The 15,388-nt window shown below is 40.4% G+C and overlaps 1 protein-coding gene across 1 annotated transcript in view; it reads left to right on the top strand.

Moving 5' to 3' along the window:
- Positions 1-2,284: 2,284 nt before the first annotated feature.
- SHPRH (SNF2 histone linker PHD RING helicase) overlaps positions 2,285-15,388 on the top strand; it is a 54,669-nt gene continuing 41,565 nt past the window's right edge. The window contains exons 1-8 of the mRNA XM_082480795.1: positions 2,285-2,363; positions 4,441-5,110; positions 5,501-5,630; positions 10,966-11,181; positions 11,503-11,581; positions 12,390-12,540; positions 14,304-14,409; positions 14,920-15,176. Coding sequence (XP_082336921.1) covers positions 4,472-5,110; positions 5,501-5,630; positions 10,966-11,181; positions 11,503-11,581; positions 12,390-12,540; positions 14,304-14,409; positions 14,920-15,176 — 1,578 coding nt within the window. The 5' untranslated portion in view covers positions 2,285-2,363; positions 4,441-4,471. The remainder of the gene's footprint in view (positions 2,364-4,440; positions 5,111-5,500; positions 5,631-10,965; positions 11,182-11,502; positions 11,582-12,389; positions 12,541-14,303; positions 14,410-14,919; positions 15,177-15,388) is intronic.

Raw genomic sequence — 15,388 nt, 5'->3', positions numbered from 1 at the left:
ATCGAGAGCACCAGTTCAGGATGGAAAAAATCTGATGTTCACATCTTGCAACATGAACCTGGGTGTAATCCCTTTAAAGGGAGCTGCCTACCCAGGCATATGGCTGCATGCCAGGAGGTGGGAGTGAAACATGGTAGCTTCATAAATTCCTAGAGAAGCACATAACTTCAACTGCTCATTATCTTACTGATTGACTCAACAGCTAAATCCCAAAAGGCACATCCAGAAATAAAAGGCCTCCATTAAATAAAAAAAAAAAAAAGGAGGAGGGTCTGTTAACAAGACCTTGTCATTAGGAGGAAGACATAAAGCCTCCTAAGGCAACTCCAAGCCACCGGCTTGGCAGTGTAGGGTGTAACGCACACACCCGGTGTGTCAGGACACAGCACAACCAGAAGCATAGATCGTGGCTCACTGGGGGTGGGATTGTAGCATGGGGAAGTGTAGTGAGCTACCCCCTGGGTGATACAGGTCTGGCCTTAAGCTTTTTGAACTAAGAGGACCTTCGTCCTACTCTGAGCAAAACTAGCTCTTTTGCCACCTCCCCAACAATTTCTTCATACAGTTGCCAGAAAACTTGCTGGTATTACAGCTGTGCTTGCAGCACCAGCAAATACTCACCAGCATCAGCATCCTCAGGGCACCACCAGCCCTGACTGCCCCTTCCCGGCCCCCTGGGGCTTCCCCACAGCCCAGAATCCCACATCAGCCCCTGCCACAGCAGAGCTCCCCACAGTGCTGCCCAGCCACAGGCCCCACTGAGCTGCGGGCCCAGGAACACCCCACAATAGAACAGGTTTTCTCACTCTTCATCCCTTCAGTTGCTATTATTCCAACTACCAGTGTACACTAGAGTGTCTTCCTTTTAGTCTCTGTTCTGCAGTAATTTACTGTTGTAACGTAGAACTGAGCAATGATTCTTAAGTGAATTTTCATATAGGAATGCCAAATGCTCATGTAGCAAACTAAACATTGTGAATTAAAACAGCCAAACCACCACGGCAGAGGGGCCAACACCGAAGGCTCCCTTCGCTAATGCACACCACAGTTTTGAGCAGCTCCACTGAACCCACAGGGGCCTTACCATTCCAGTAGGGTTGAAAATGGTAGAGAATCAGACACAGGCAAGTGATGAATTAATTTATAAAGACTAACAAATGGTTGAAAGGGTTGCTGTAAGAATCCCCCCCTACCTTCTTACTGTAAATGGCTTTCCAATTTGTGTATTTATAGCTGTTTTAAGTGCCCAAGTGCGGATCTGCGTATTTCACAAGATGATAAGTATTTTCCTAGTTTTTATTGAAGTGATATTTGTTGTTAAAAACTAATCGGACAGATTTTGCCTTTTTGCAGTGCAAGTGCCCAGAAATCCTCTCTTTAAATCACTCTGGCCACATGACTTAACGGACCTTCGAGTGCCCCTCTCCGCTCCCAACACCGCTTCATCTCAGGGACTGCATCGAGGTTTCCCCCCCCATCACCGCTGCTTTGAGGCAGGATTCCTCCGTGCCACCTTGTCCCTGCGTGCGACCGGCCGCCCAACCCAGACTGCCTCCCCTCCGCTGCACTGCAGTTTCTAAACCCGACAGGCTTTTTACAGCAATGACACGAGCACGACCAGCGCCAGTACTCGCGCTTAAAGTCACTCGAGCCGAAAGGTATTCACTAGTTTCCCCCCAAGGCGGGCCTGCCCCTCCCCCCTTACGCGGACACCTGCTACAAACACCGCAAACACCTCACAAACCCTACGTGCGGCTTCAACCTACCCGATACCCTCCAGCCTCGCTCTTCGCGGGCATAACCCAGACCATCCTCCCTTCTCCCCCCCCCCACCCCCCCGCCGAGCCTCATTATGTCAGAAGGCTTTGCCCAGGGAAGGCGGACGGGCGGACGGTCAGTCCCGCCAGGCCCTTCTTCCGCCGCTCCCACAGCCACTTCCGCCTACAGCCTCGTTCTCAGTCCTCTCCCCAGCCACGCCCCACTGAGGGCGCACAGCGCTTTCCCCGCCCCCTGGAGCCACGTCTGCGCCTGCGCTGCTCCTCGGCCCCCCCGCCCCTTTTTCCGCTGCTGTATGGGGGGGGGCGGGGAGAACTGTCACCTTCCTCAGATCCTATTGGCCGCCGGCCGGGCCAGGGCGGGTGCGCGCGCACCCCCATCCCCGCCTACCCCCTCCCCTGTCCGGGGGCTCTTTCCGACTTTGCCAGCGGCTGAGGGACCGCCGACCCCCTCTAAGCCCCTCCGCTCCGTGCCCCAGCCAGCCCCCCCGCTGCCGCCGCCACCGCTGCGCGGGGGGGGGTCTGCCCCGAGCGGGGGAAGGAGCCGCGGCCGTTAAGGCCGCCGCCGCAGCAGCGTTACCCCTTTCGGTACGTCGGCGGCGGTTGGCTCTGCTTACCCCCTTCCCCTCACCCGCGCGGCTCCGGGGCCCGCAGCGTGGGGTCACCCCCCGGCCTCGGCAGGGCGGTGGCCGGTCTGTCTGCCTGCCCGCTCGCCCCGCGGGCCGTAGCGCGGCGGGGCGGCCTTGCCGCGGCCGGCTGCGGGGTGACGGTGCGACCGGGCCGGGCGGCCCGGGCGCCTGTGCCATGGGTGCCCCGGGCCGGCTGCTCGTTTCTCGCCTGGGCCTCACGTGCCGTGTGGTAAATGGCGAGGGTCGCGGCGGTGGGCAGGCGGACGGCGGCCTCTCGGTCCTCTCCGGCAGCAGGTGTCGTGGGGAGGTAAAACGCCGATGGCGGGGGAGCGCGCTGGCGGCTCCTTTCCGAGCGACAAGTAACTTTTCTCGTCAGGGACGAGGAGACCTGCCCGCGTCCTGGCGGCGGAGCGGGGGGATAGGGACACCGGCGGACGCGGTGGGGTGGCACAGCCGCGGGCTGATCGCGCACGCCGCGAACTAAAGCTCCGGGACGGCGTTACCTCCCCTGCTTCTGTTCGCAGGGGTGCTGCTGCGCCTTGTAGACGCGGTCGTTCTCCTGGACGTAGGGAGTTTAAACAGGTGTAGTGACACAGGGCGGTTCTGTGGCGGTTGTAGGCACCGGAGGGTGATGCTGAAGCTGGCGTGCCCCTGGGGATGCGGGCGTCCCGCTTGCTTTGGTTTGAGTGCGGTGTTACGATACCTGTGCTCGCCCCGTTGGGATTTGCTTCCTTTACTGTCAGCAACGCTCTGTGAATGAGTATTATTCTGAAAAGCTGACCTGTTTCCCTAATTCTCTTGTGTTTGAAATTCCAAAGCAGCAAGGTTTGTGTATTCCTGATATTTCTCTTGACTTTCCTGAACCCTAAAATTTAGAGTTTGTTTGGGTTTGCTTTGTTTTCTTTTTCTTTGTTGTTGTTGTTGTTGTTTGTTTGTTTGTTTTTTTCAGGGGACCTTTTAAAAATCATTCAGAATTCTAGGAATTCTGCCCTTTTCCAGCATAAACTCTTTTAACATTAGGATTTGCAGCACTGGGTTTAGTCTTCCTATGTTTCTTTAAAAGCTGTATGTAGAAGCTGAATTGACATGGATATCTAAATATTTCCCTTTCTTTGGTGACAAAGATAGTGCTGTAATATGAGGTCATAAATCTATTGCTGTGTTCAGGCTCCTTATTAAAACACCTTTTTTCAAAAAAAAAAAAAAGTTTACTACTTGTTAGAGTATTATATGTATTTTTTAGCATGTGTACACTTTCTAGTATTTAATCCATGAAATCTGTTCACTGCTCAGGTTCAGGCAAGGAGTTGTAAGTGTGTCTTGACTTAGCTTTGCAGTTAATCAAAATCAGTAAGGTTATGCGTTTGGTTTGCTGATTGGTCGCATGGAAATGCACAGTAGAATAAGTAGGGGCTCCTTTACATGCAATTTGTATATCCACGGCCCAAGATGCACAGTTTCCTGGGAAAATAAAGTATTCAATACTAGTAGGAAGGTCATTAGGGACTTCTAAGGACAGAACTTGATGGCTTAGGTTCTAAACCATATTTTGTGTAATGACAGCTTCAGACTAGCCCTTTGTCAAGTTTGTGTAAAGTTTCCTCTCAATGTAGGCTTTGAAAGGAAAGAAGAATGTTGTGTGTGTATTTTCCCCACACCCGCCCCCGAATCTCCTGTACCTCATTTCTTTTGCTGTCTGCCTCCACCCCTGCCTTTGAGGGATTCCACTGCTTTTCATTTTATATCTGTCCCACAAGATTCTGAATAATAGCTGTGAAGTGTAGCATTCTTGTTGATCTCTGTCTGTAGCTGTCTGGCAAAATGATGAGGCAAAGGCTTTGTGTCCAGCTTTGTGTGATGGCACAGGGACAGCAGAGGGTCTGTAGAACTAGGTCTCTTCTGAACAGTTAGATTTCTTAGTGCATATGTCTATGTCCAAACTTTTTGCAAGTTTAGTAGCTACAGCACAGTGAAATTTCAGTGCGGGCATTTGATTTTGTAATACTTACTGCTGACTAATTTACTTCATCTTGCAGAGACTGAAAATACTGTTGAGAAAACAACAAAATGAGTAGCCGTCGAAAACGCGCACCTCCATCAAAAATAGATGAGGAGAAAAAGAAAAAGCTCTGCTGGAATATGCATGAAGACCGGAGGAATGAGGTGATAACATTAGATGATGAAATGACTAATGAGGACCATATTCCAGGTCCAAGCACTTCTTCTGCATCCTTCATTGTTATAAATGATGATAGCACCGATGAAGATCTCATTCAGAAAGAAGGCAGTGGCTCAAAATCTGTTAAGTTTTTGACAGTTAATGATGAAGACGACTCTTACTCCATCTTGACTCCTGTATCAGTACAGCTAAATATTATAGTCTTGCCTTACCGTGCAGATGGATCCTGGAAAGCTTTGTTGGGAGAATTTGCTCTTCGTCTTCCTTCTGAGCAAGTTCTAACTGATGAATTTCGTGAAAGGAGCTTTACTTTGAGAGGAGACTCTGATGATCAGCTGCAGGTCTGTGTTCATGAAAGAAGTGAAGAAGAGTACAGTAATGAAACAAAAGAGTACCTGGGTGCTTATGAACAATGTATTTTGGTGGAACCAACTTTAGGTGGTGAAATATTGGAAGGCTTGAGATGGTTGCAAAAGAAAAAGATAATTGGACTTTATCAAAGACCTGGAGAGGCTCAAGCTTTAAAGGTATGGGTTCATGTATTTGTTGTGCATTTTAAAACTTTTTAGTTTGAAATATAAAATAAAAACCTTTGAACAATTAAGTCTCGCAGCTACCATGTATTTTTGTAATGTGGCGAACATGTTGTTTCTACATGTTTGTGTAAATGTTTTTAGTGTGTTTTTCCCTAAAAAGATCTTTTTAATGTTGCACCATTAATAATGCATTATCCAAAGGAATCAAAGAAGCTTTTAACTGCAATGTACTGTATCCTCTATTTGGTGATATTAGTAGGTTTGTTATATCTGTCTACATCTGCTAACTTTCAAAGCACTGTTGTTATTTTCATACTCATCTGTTTATAATATCCTTGTCATTCTAAAAGTTAAATGATTAACTGCATAACCGTTTCACAGGTTGGAATTTACCTTCTGGAAGCTGGGCTAAGTAAACCAGAGTTTCTCAGTGATGGATGTGGAAGACCCAAAAAAGCTAATCAGCTGATTCAAAAACTCATGGAAAAGTTCTATAGTTTTTTAATTCCAGGTAACGCGATTCAGTTGAATGTTGACGAGTATTTTTTGTTATTAAAGTGTGTCTCTTCTTAGTAGTTTTTAATGTAAGGGAAAATAGTACGTTATTCCTGCCATCTAGAGCAACTTTATTTTCAAGTTAATATTATTAGGTAATTCTCTCCATATTATTATCTGGCCATTAATCATAAGCTAATTAGTTTATGCTCAAATCACAGGTGATAATATTCTTTCTCTACAAATAAGGCATTGAGACACGTAGAAGTTTGAGTCCTTACCTTTTTGGGAGTAAATACAGTTTTCAGTGATTCATGTGGATTGTTTGAACAGATATATCTACAGTAACTTGTCTGAGTTACACAGGAACTGTTCAAAAGAACCAGGAATTAAATTTGTAAAGCTTTTGTTACTAGTTTGGTGTCTAACACACAACCATGGCAACAAATTTTCTCTTCGCTTTATATTGAAAGCAGTTATAATGTAAACTACTACAAAATGCACCTTTATGACAATTTTAACAATGCACTACTGCAAATTTACAAATGTGAGCCTTACCATTATTTTGGAATTGAAGATATGTTTGCCAGATTATACTCAGCAGTGGTACAGATTGTTAGGGTGATCAATGACTGCTTTATGGTGTGATGGCTTAGGAACCTTAAAAAAAAAAAAAAAAAAAAAAAAAAAAAAACAAACAAAAAAACCCCAAAAAAACCCCAACTGTGGTCTTGTTCTGGAGTGGCATGGATTCAAAATGTTAGTTGAAGACTGACTCAATAATAGTGACCGTAATATGCCAAGTTTCAGTGTTTTTGCAGAAGCAACAGAAGCCTAACACCCCCCTCCCCATAATTGTACTTAATTTCAAAAGGTAGAATTGTATTAAAAAATTAGGGAACTTGCTAAAGAGAAGCTAAAAGAGCTAACAGAATAAAATCTGTACATCCATGCCTGCTGTAAAGAACAAACATGCAACTGTCAGAAAAGACTTGAGATATACCAAGAGAAGGACCAGTATAACTAAGTATGTGGGGAAGGGAAGATACTGCGCATAAGAAGTTAACCTTCAGAAAACTGAAGTAATCTGACCGAACCAAATTCTTCAGCTTAGGTTTAAAAGCACAATAAATCAGGTCGAAAAAAGAAGTCTGAAAAATAAATAGTTTAAGACGTAGAAATTAATAGTAATGTTTTTAAATGCATTAGGAGAAATATGTTATCATAAATGCTTTAGAAGCAGAATATCTGCCAGAGAATTCATAAACTTGACATGACTAAGGCATATAAAAGAATGCTCAAATAAAGTAGTGCTATAGCAGGAAGCACAATTTTCTTCTCTATGTATATTCTCATTGTGGAAGAGTTGGGGAAAGTGATTGTTCACAGGTAAAATGAACAGTGACCTATTTTGAGATCCAAAATAATTTTTTGTGTGAACTTGTGGCATTTGTCCTCAGTACGCTAAAGGATAGATTTTTGTGGACTACATGGTTGAATGTAGCTTACAGGTGAAGAGGCAATATAGCTTCTGAAAGGGAAGACATGCCCCTCAGTTACTGGAGACCTGAGTAATTTGATTGTTATGCCTTAACTTACCTTTTCAGAAGCCATGCAACCAGCTGAGGTTCATAAACAAAATGTGTTGCCAACTGGTGAATTTTCTGGCTGTTTTTCAGCATGTACATTTTGATGTGCTGTAAAATAATAATATAGTCTTGATTCTGTGCCCATGAATGCCATGCAAATGACTAAGTGAAATAGAGGTTGTGAAGAACAGAAATAAACTATTGTTAACGTGTATGAAGATCACCAGTCAAGTCCTACAAAGGCATGTGCAGCTTAATGTATTCCTAATGCTTTGAGAAATACAGTGATCGGTGTGATGGTATCATCAACAAACTTTAAAGGTATTATTTAGCATAATAAGAGATGAAGAAGCTGTAAAAGCTTGCAAGCAGACTAGGCAATGAACTGGAGATTCAGTATAAATTCAATATACGTAAATATAAAGCGATGCAGAAGAAAAAAATCCTTACTTCACAGTAGAAAAAAATGATGGCCTCTTTGCTAACTGTTGCAACTAGGGTTGTAGTTCAGTAGATAGGTGTATAGCTCAGTATATGTATCAACTTAGTGCTCAGTGTCAGTGAAATCAAAGGTAAAGGTAAAGCACTGTCCTGAAAATATTAGAGAACAAAACAGGATAATTAAACCACTATATAAGACCATAGCATTCATTATGCTATCTTCAAATTGAAAAATAAAGCATATCACAGAAAAGGAAAAGATTTGGGAATGAATCTTCACACTGTGAAACCAGTTACATTTTTTGACAGTTTTTCAGCACGTACTTTTTGCTGTAGCATAAAATAATAATGTAGTCTTGATTCTGCTCCAATGAATGCATTCCTGTTAAGAAGCGTAAATTGACTTCCGTTACTAATAATTGAGTCTGTGTTGGAATTTTACCCGTTTTTAAACATAATTAATTGAAATTTTTGTAAAACTGCATGTAAGTACGTATTTTAACACTTGTCAATATCCATCTAAAACGAACTCTTATTATGCAGCAATGCTCTGAGATGAGGCTTCTTGTTCTCCTCATTGATGAGCAAATTCATGTGTTGATAGAGTTGTATACATCACCTCTCTATCCCTGCATTTAATTTTTATATATTTGTTTTCCTCAATGTCCTCATGCTGTTAATGTCCTTCTAGATCGTTTTGAGACTTTGGTAGGAATTCTGTCTCAAGTTATGGCAAGCATAGGATAGATGCATTAATGAATCTGCAAGAGAGTCACAGAATATTTAATATGCAGAAGCTTTATGACTTTGAACATTAATTGTGGAGTTAACCACTTTTTTTAGAAATTTGTTTACAGAGATTTCTTTTCTTTGCTTTTAATAAATAGCTGGGTTTGTAATAGCTTGTATATACAAGCTATTATAATTGCTGTATAATATTACACGTTGCTTCAGTGAACACACACACACATAGGTCCAGATAGCTTCTTTCTTAATATGAAAACCCCCCGTAGTCTTTATAATTAAAGAAAAAAGATGACTAAAATGTCTGATCAATTGCTATTTGTATATTTGTTCTAGTGAATAGTAAATGTTTCAGAGTTTTTCCCATAGTGTCATGGAACTATAGTATGACAGTGGCATCGCAATAGCATATACCGTTCTCGTTCCATTTTCTTGAAAAGAATAAATTCTTTGTACAAAGACGAGTGGTTTTGGTCCTTGTATGGCATTTCTTAATACCAAATGTGAAGCAACAAGTTTTCCATTAAACTAGGTTAAAGGGGAGAAATGATTACAGTTTCATTGATGTAGAATTCTTATACAGCGATCTGGAAACTGCCTTACAGGTAAAACTGAAAGATCCTACTGCAGATGCAGTAGTCGAACTTTAGTTCAGTCATTGAAGGAATTAAGTAGAATACTTGATTATGAAATGTATCAGAGAAACTGAATTTTTAGATAGTGCAATACCATCTGTTTCTCAAAGGTAAAAAATACTAAGATGAAAGTGATGCAACTGAAGTATATTTTGAATGGTTGAAAGCATAATTAAATATTCACTGTCTAATAAGTAATGGTGAGAGAGGTAAATTTTCTTAGTATCCTTTTAAAAATACCTGTGGTACACAGAACCATTTAATTAAAAAAAAATTGAGAGAATGAACAAAACAAGAAAGGTATGGACAAAATGCATCCAAATGTATGAGAAAACATTTTACTTCCAAGTATATTGTAGTCTTTGCTCCCCTGTAAAATTGTGGATAGACTTAGCTTATATAGGTGTCAATTTATTATGCTTTGAAAGGTGAGATTTGAAAACAAATTTTAGCAAGTATGATGATAGGTGTTATTATAGACCAACTTAATTGATCAGAGTTATACTCTGCAATTACTCTGATGTCTCTGTTCTATCCATGAAGTGAGGAACGTGTGTGAGAGGATCCTTCAGAACGGTTTCTGTAGCATAGGAAGCTGCACGCTCTGCTTGATGATTTTCCTTTGGCTGGAACATTAATAGCTCCACGTGTGCACTCTGGTTGCCTTCTTTATATTACAAGTCTTATATATACAGTTTTCATGAATTTATAGAAACTTAATATCTTTCAGAATTCTGTTTTCCTTTGTGAAGTACTGTAGTTGTTCCATTGCCTTAAAAGGATTAGGGGAGTGCTCTGATGGCTCCTGTACATAGGCACATCATTTCCTGCTGTTTGTTTTTTAAACCATTCTTCACCTTCACCATTTATTTGAATGAAAGAAAGCTTTTGCTTTCCATGAAAGAGAGTCCTAATAGCAGCCTCCAAACCTTATTTTCAGATTAAGTTATCTGGTGTTTTTATCCCAGGTACATCTCTTCTTTGTTAGTGTGAGGCATCGTAATTATAATTTGATTCAATTGTGCTTGCCATTATCTGTTTTGTCTTTTTATCAGGATGATATTATTCTCTTAAATATACCTTAAGGTCACTTTGTTCTGGCTTTGACTTGCTTCTAAATTTTTTTTTTTTTTTTTTTTAAGAAAAATTCTGCAAGGTGGCTTTATGTATTAGCTAGGGTTAGTATCTTTCTTTAAACTATAGAGCTGTACAGCTGCTCTTAGGTAGGTACTAACAGCAGTTTTATTGGTACTGATGTTTTAATTTGAGACCTAAAACACTGTTAAAACTTGAATTTTTTGTTCCCTTATGTCAGTTTCCTAAAATGCTGACCCTTGAATTTCTCATTAATTTTTGTTCTGCAGTGCTTAAGTTCTGTGTATGCCCATGTATCCAAATTACGTGAAAAATATACATAAGCACAAGGTCTTCTTTCCTAGAGGGTAGAAAAGAAGGGCAGGCCTTCTGTCCTACAGGGTTCATACTTCTCATACATATTTTATCAAGAAAGGCTTTTTTCATAAAAAATGTGCAAATTCTTGACAACCCACTGTGGTTTCACCCTTTCTATAAGATCATCAACCCATGTTAACCTTTACATCTGAAATGTGAGTTATTTGTGATTCTGTATGAGTCGGAAATGTTTAGTGAAAGGTCTTTATTAAATAAATCAGGTCTGGTCATTCTATCCCTAAATTCTAAAGGAAGAGCTTTGCAGATTAGGTATACCTCTGTGATAGCCATAGCAAGTTAAGACTTTTAGGAAAGTAGTGCTCGTTTCCTTCTGCTGCTGGCTGAGTCAGGTGCAGTCATGACACATGTTAAAATGAGGTTTTGCTTTGCTTGCTTTCATGTGTTAACTAAAAACATTGCAGTGAAATTTACTGAAACGTTGACCAAAATTGATTCATAATGCATGTTTTGAATGACTTGGTGTATGCAGATGAGCTGGAGGAAGATGAGGAAGAATCTGACGTGGAACTAGAGCGACAAAATATTGAAGAGCTTTATGACTTTGTAAGGCACACCCATCAGCAGGATATCCAGTTACTGAGAGAGGATGTGCAGCATCCTGCATTAATTCCTATTCTGAGGCCATACCAACGTGAGGCTGTGAACTGGATGCTTCATCGAGAGAACCTCACAAGCACAAGCAGTGGCAAGTATATGGATCTGGAAAACTTGCGTAATTGAGGAAAGTGGCATTGTGTTGTCAGCAGTAATGTTTTCTTGCTGTTTGATTAGAAGCTGTGTTAATTATTTCAGTGCTGTTTTTATAAAAGTTGCTGTCTGAGTAGTACGCTAAATGATAAACTAAACTGCTGAAGAGCAGTTGATGTATCTTGTTGATCATGAAGCACTGTGGAGGTAGACACCTGCTCTTTGTCTTTAAAAGTCACAATAAGGCTATGAGCAATTCTAAGCAGTATCCTGTTTATAGAGAAACCTCATAATAGTAACATGAACTCTTTCTCCCTAGAAAATGCACTGCACTTATTATGGCGGGAGGTCATCACTCTGGATGGAGTAAAAATCTACTATAATCCATTTACTGGCTGGTATGTTTTTATAGTTATCACTTCCTGAGAACACCTCAAGGTTGTACTTTGTGAAAACCTTATTGGCAGTTTTTACCTGGAGGCTATAAGATAATCCGTAACTGTCACTTTTCAGTTAGCGACTAAAGAATTAGAACAGTGATATCTTTAATTTGGAAAAAAAAAAAAAAAGACAGCAAACTGGTCTACTTAATGTACAGGTAAATATGTAAATCTTGAGTTGAAGACAATTCTTAAAGCTTTTCTTTAAAATTTCAGTGCAAATTTGTGGTTTTCAGATTAACTCTTTTTTTTTTAAATTAGAGCATTGGAGGCTTCGACCTTCTGATCCAACATTTTTAAAATCTAAAGGAGGGAAGCAGTATAATGCTTTTTATTAATGCTGGATATTGTATTGCTAATTCAGTTTCACTTTTCTCATTAATTTGGTTAGGACAGAACCTTTTGATTGTTAGTTTGCTTTTTATTTTTTCCCCCATATAACTTTCACATCTTTAACATGTGAATATCAATGTATTTCAATTTTTTGGAGACTAATATTTTAATATGCTGAGGTTAGCAAGGCAAGGCCTGTTAGGAGGGGAAAAAATCCATAGAATTCTGGCATACGTATTCGTCTCGGTCATGTTTGTACACCCAAAAAGCTCGCTAGCTTTTGTCAATCTCAGTTTATTTAATGAAAGATAATGCCTCACCTTACAAACTCTGCCTTGCTGAAGCTATGCTCTGTGTGTCCCTGGACATGTGCTTCTCTGTCACACCATTCTATAGTTACTGACTTTCATTTGGGAATGTACTTGAATTTTAGTATTATCCGTGAATATCCGATTGCTGGACCCCAGTGGCCTGGAGGTATTTTGGCAGATGAGATGGGTCTTGGAAAAACAGTAGAAGTGTTGGCTCTTATTCTGACTCATACCCGACCAGACGTTAAACAAGATGATCTGACATTGCCTGAGGTAAGAAAACCAGGATAAGATTTAGTATGAAGAAAGTACTTTTCATAATTAATGGAAAAGCACTGCTCTTGAGTTTATTGGTTTGTTTTATAGAAGTTCAGATTTAAAGCTGGATTAAAGTACAGTGAAAGTTTTTGCATTGTAGCTTGTGATGCTTGGTGGCATAAATGGTGGAATGGTTTGCATGAGAAGCAATTGATAGTTTGCCATTGTTGAAGGGTGCTAGCAGGCAACTGTGCTGTTAATAGGCTGTTGGTAGTTGACACGTACTCCAGGAGTGTATAAATATGTAATTTAGTCTACTGTGTTGAAAATCATTCTCCCCTTCGGGTCATTTTATTGCTGAGTATCAGACATCCATTAGAAATACATTCTGTGCTAAAATAGGGACAACTTAAACTCAGTGAGTAAAGATTTTTGCTTTCCCTCTATTTCATATAATAAATGGGCTTATTTGGCAGCGGTTTTTCATCTTTTCACCTTCCTCATCAGGCATCCTGTGAAAACTTAGCACATTCACTAAAACCAAAAATTCTCTCTGAAGGGAGAGAACCTTTATCCTTAAGTAATCTCTTAACTACTTCGGTGGGTTCCGTCTTTTTGAATTCCTGGCAGCCAGTTTATTGTACGTCTATTCATAATGATCTCCTGCCTGCTTTTAATTTTATCAGTTAAAAAGACCCAATTCTCAAAGAGAGAATAGGATTCTTCTTAAATGTATGAGAGGGTCAGCACTGAGGAGTGTGAAGAGGGGAGTACTAGCACTAAAGCATCTGGACATCAACTGGCAACAATATCTAGAGACCATAGCTTTTGGAGGGCTGGAGTTATGAAACAGTTTCATGATATGAGTAGTTGGGACAGATATCTTAGCTAATGTTTTGGGATCTTCATGAACAGAATTATATGAAATTGCCTGTGGTCAAAATGCACTATTCCACTTATCCAGAAGGCCCCTTGTCATCTATATTTTTCTTGTCTTCAGATATAAAATGTCTTTGTATGATGTCCTGAAAAAACAACTAACCCCAAAACAAAAGCGCTTTATTCTAACAGAGACTTTCTGGATGACTCCTGGCTTGTGTAAGCCAATGTCAGAGTTACTGACTCGAACGGTGTCTGGAGTTTCATTGCAGTTACTGTTTAAGAACTCTGCAAAGCAACCAATTGGACAGGGCAGAGTGAAATGTCAATGAATACAGCTATAAAACAATTAATCATAGAAATATTGGCACTGCATTTGTTCCATCTTTGGGATTCTTTTTTATATCCCTGTTCTTGAACATATGTCTCCTTGAATTAAGTCACTATTCCTGAATCACTAATAATAGAGTAAATTTGGGGGGGGGGGCAATCCCTAAAAAGAGAAACTTGTTATACAGCTAACTAGGGCTTTTCAATCTATATTGCTTTTGTGTTTTTAGCTACATAAAAAATATTTATTTTCCTCCCCCATCAGTAACCTAGATTGCTTACAGCTATAGATTCCTGCAACTTAATTCTGAAGTAGTGGAGGACCCAAGCGGTTTGCAGGACTGCTCTTTCTCTTCTTAGTGTAGGGTGCTGAACGCCATTTGCTGAGAAACTGATCTGAATGGGGTATCGCTCTGTACATTAAAAATGAGCTACCTGAGCAAACTAGTGATATTAGAGCACACACCTATAACAGCTCATGCTTATTTTAAAATGTGAAAAGTTTAACGAAGTTCAGAATTACTGTGAAGAGACAGGAGCTAATAATTATTTAATGTTGTCTGCATTAGGGTAAGCTTGTGAACTTCTTTGTTCCACCTCAACCTTTAGAAGGAAATAAAAAGAAAAAAACAAAGGAAATGGAGCTTAAATTGAAGGAAAAAATACAATATCCCAGTAAGTATTTCTGAGTACTTTTTTTAATACATTTTGCTTTTTCTATAAGTCTTATATTGGCCACTGACTATGAGTTCAAAGCAACTCTTCAGTTCTGTAGAATGAAATGACACTTTTGCTGAGCACTGTAACGTAGGATTGTATGCTACAAACAAGTGATCCACACTTAAAAGTAAAGTTACCAACTCGGATCTCTGTGCTAGAGACCTCTATGTAACTAAAGGTCATTGTAAGACAGTTTATGCATTTAACTGAAATGTTCTTTTTTTTAATAAACTTCAATAAGAAAATTGAGTGACTTATTTCTGTTGCTACTCAATATTGTCTTAGAATCACTGAAAAATAGCGTTTTGTAGGGCTACCTCAAGTAAAGCGTTGTCAAAACTGCTGCCTGCCTTTTTTTCATTTTTTAGTTGAACATAGTGTTCAGAGTTCCGTTAATATGCATTCTCTGAGGTGACTTCCATTTTATCTGAGCTATAAGTTTTTTTGCTTTGATTCTACATATAGGCTTACGAGTGATGATATTGGCAGCTGTAAAGGAAATGAATGTGAAGAAAGGAGCATCCATTATTGCAATATTTAAGTACATCAGTTCTATATATAGGTATGACATACAGAGAAATAGACGGCTTCTCAAAAGAACTCTAGAAAAACTAATTGCAGAACAAGTAGTCGAGCAAGTCAAAGGACATGGTCTGGCTGGGTCTTTCAAGCTGGGAAAGAATTACAAGGAACAGAAGAAGCGAGAAAGAACCAAAGAGCAGGTAAAAATGCTGCTGTAGTTACTTCAGAGAGTGTTGCAAAAGCAGGTCTTATTTCTACCAATTGCATGCTGCTCTCAGCTGTGTTGTCTGTGTGCACTAGTTCAGTGACACTGGCTTATTGATAAAAATGAAGAAAACTGCAGCATTTGCTTTGACATTGATGAACAAAGAAGCAGAAATCATTCGTAGATCAAACTTGGGGCTAAAATATT

Source organism: Vanellus vanellus, assembly GCF_965231255.1.
Source record: "Vanellus vanellus genome assembly, chromosome: 3".
NCBI lineage: Eukaryota > Metazoa > Chordata > Aves > Charadriiformes > Charadriidae > Vanellus > Vanellus vanellus.
The sequence above is the reverse complement of the archived record's forward strand: the minus strand, read 5'-3'. Positions and strand labels throughout refer to the sequence as shown.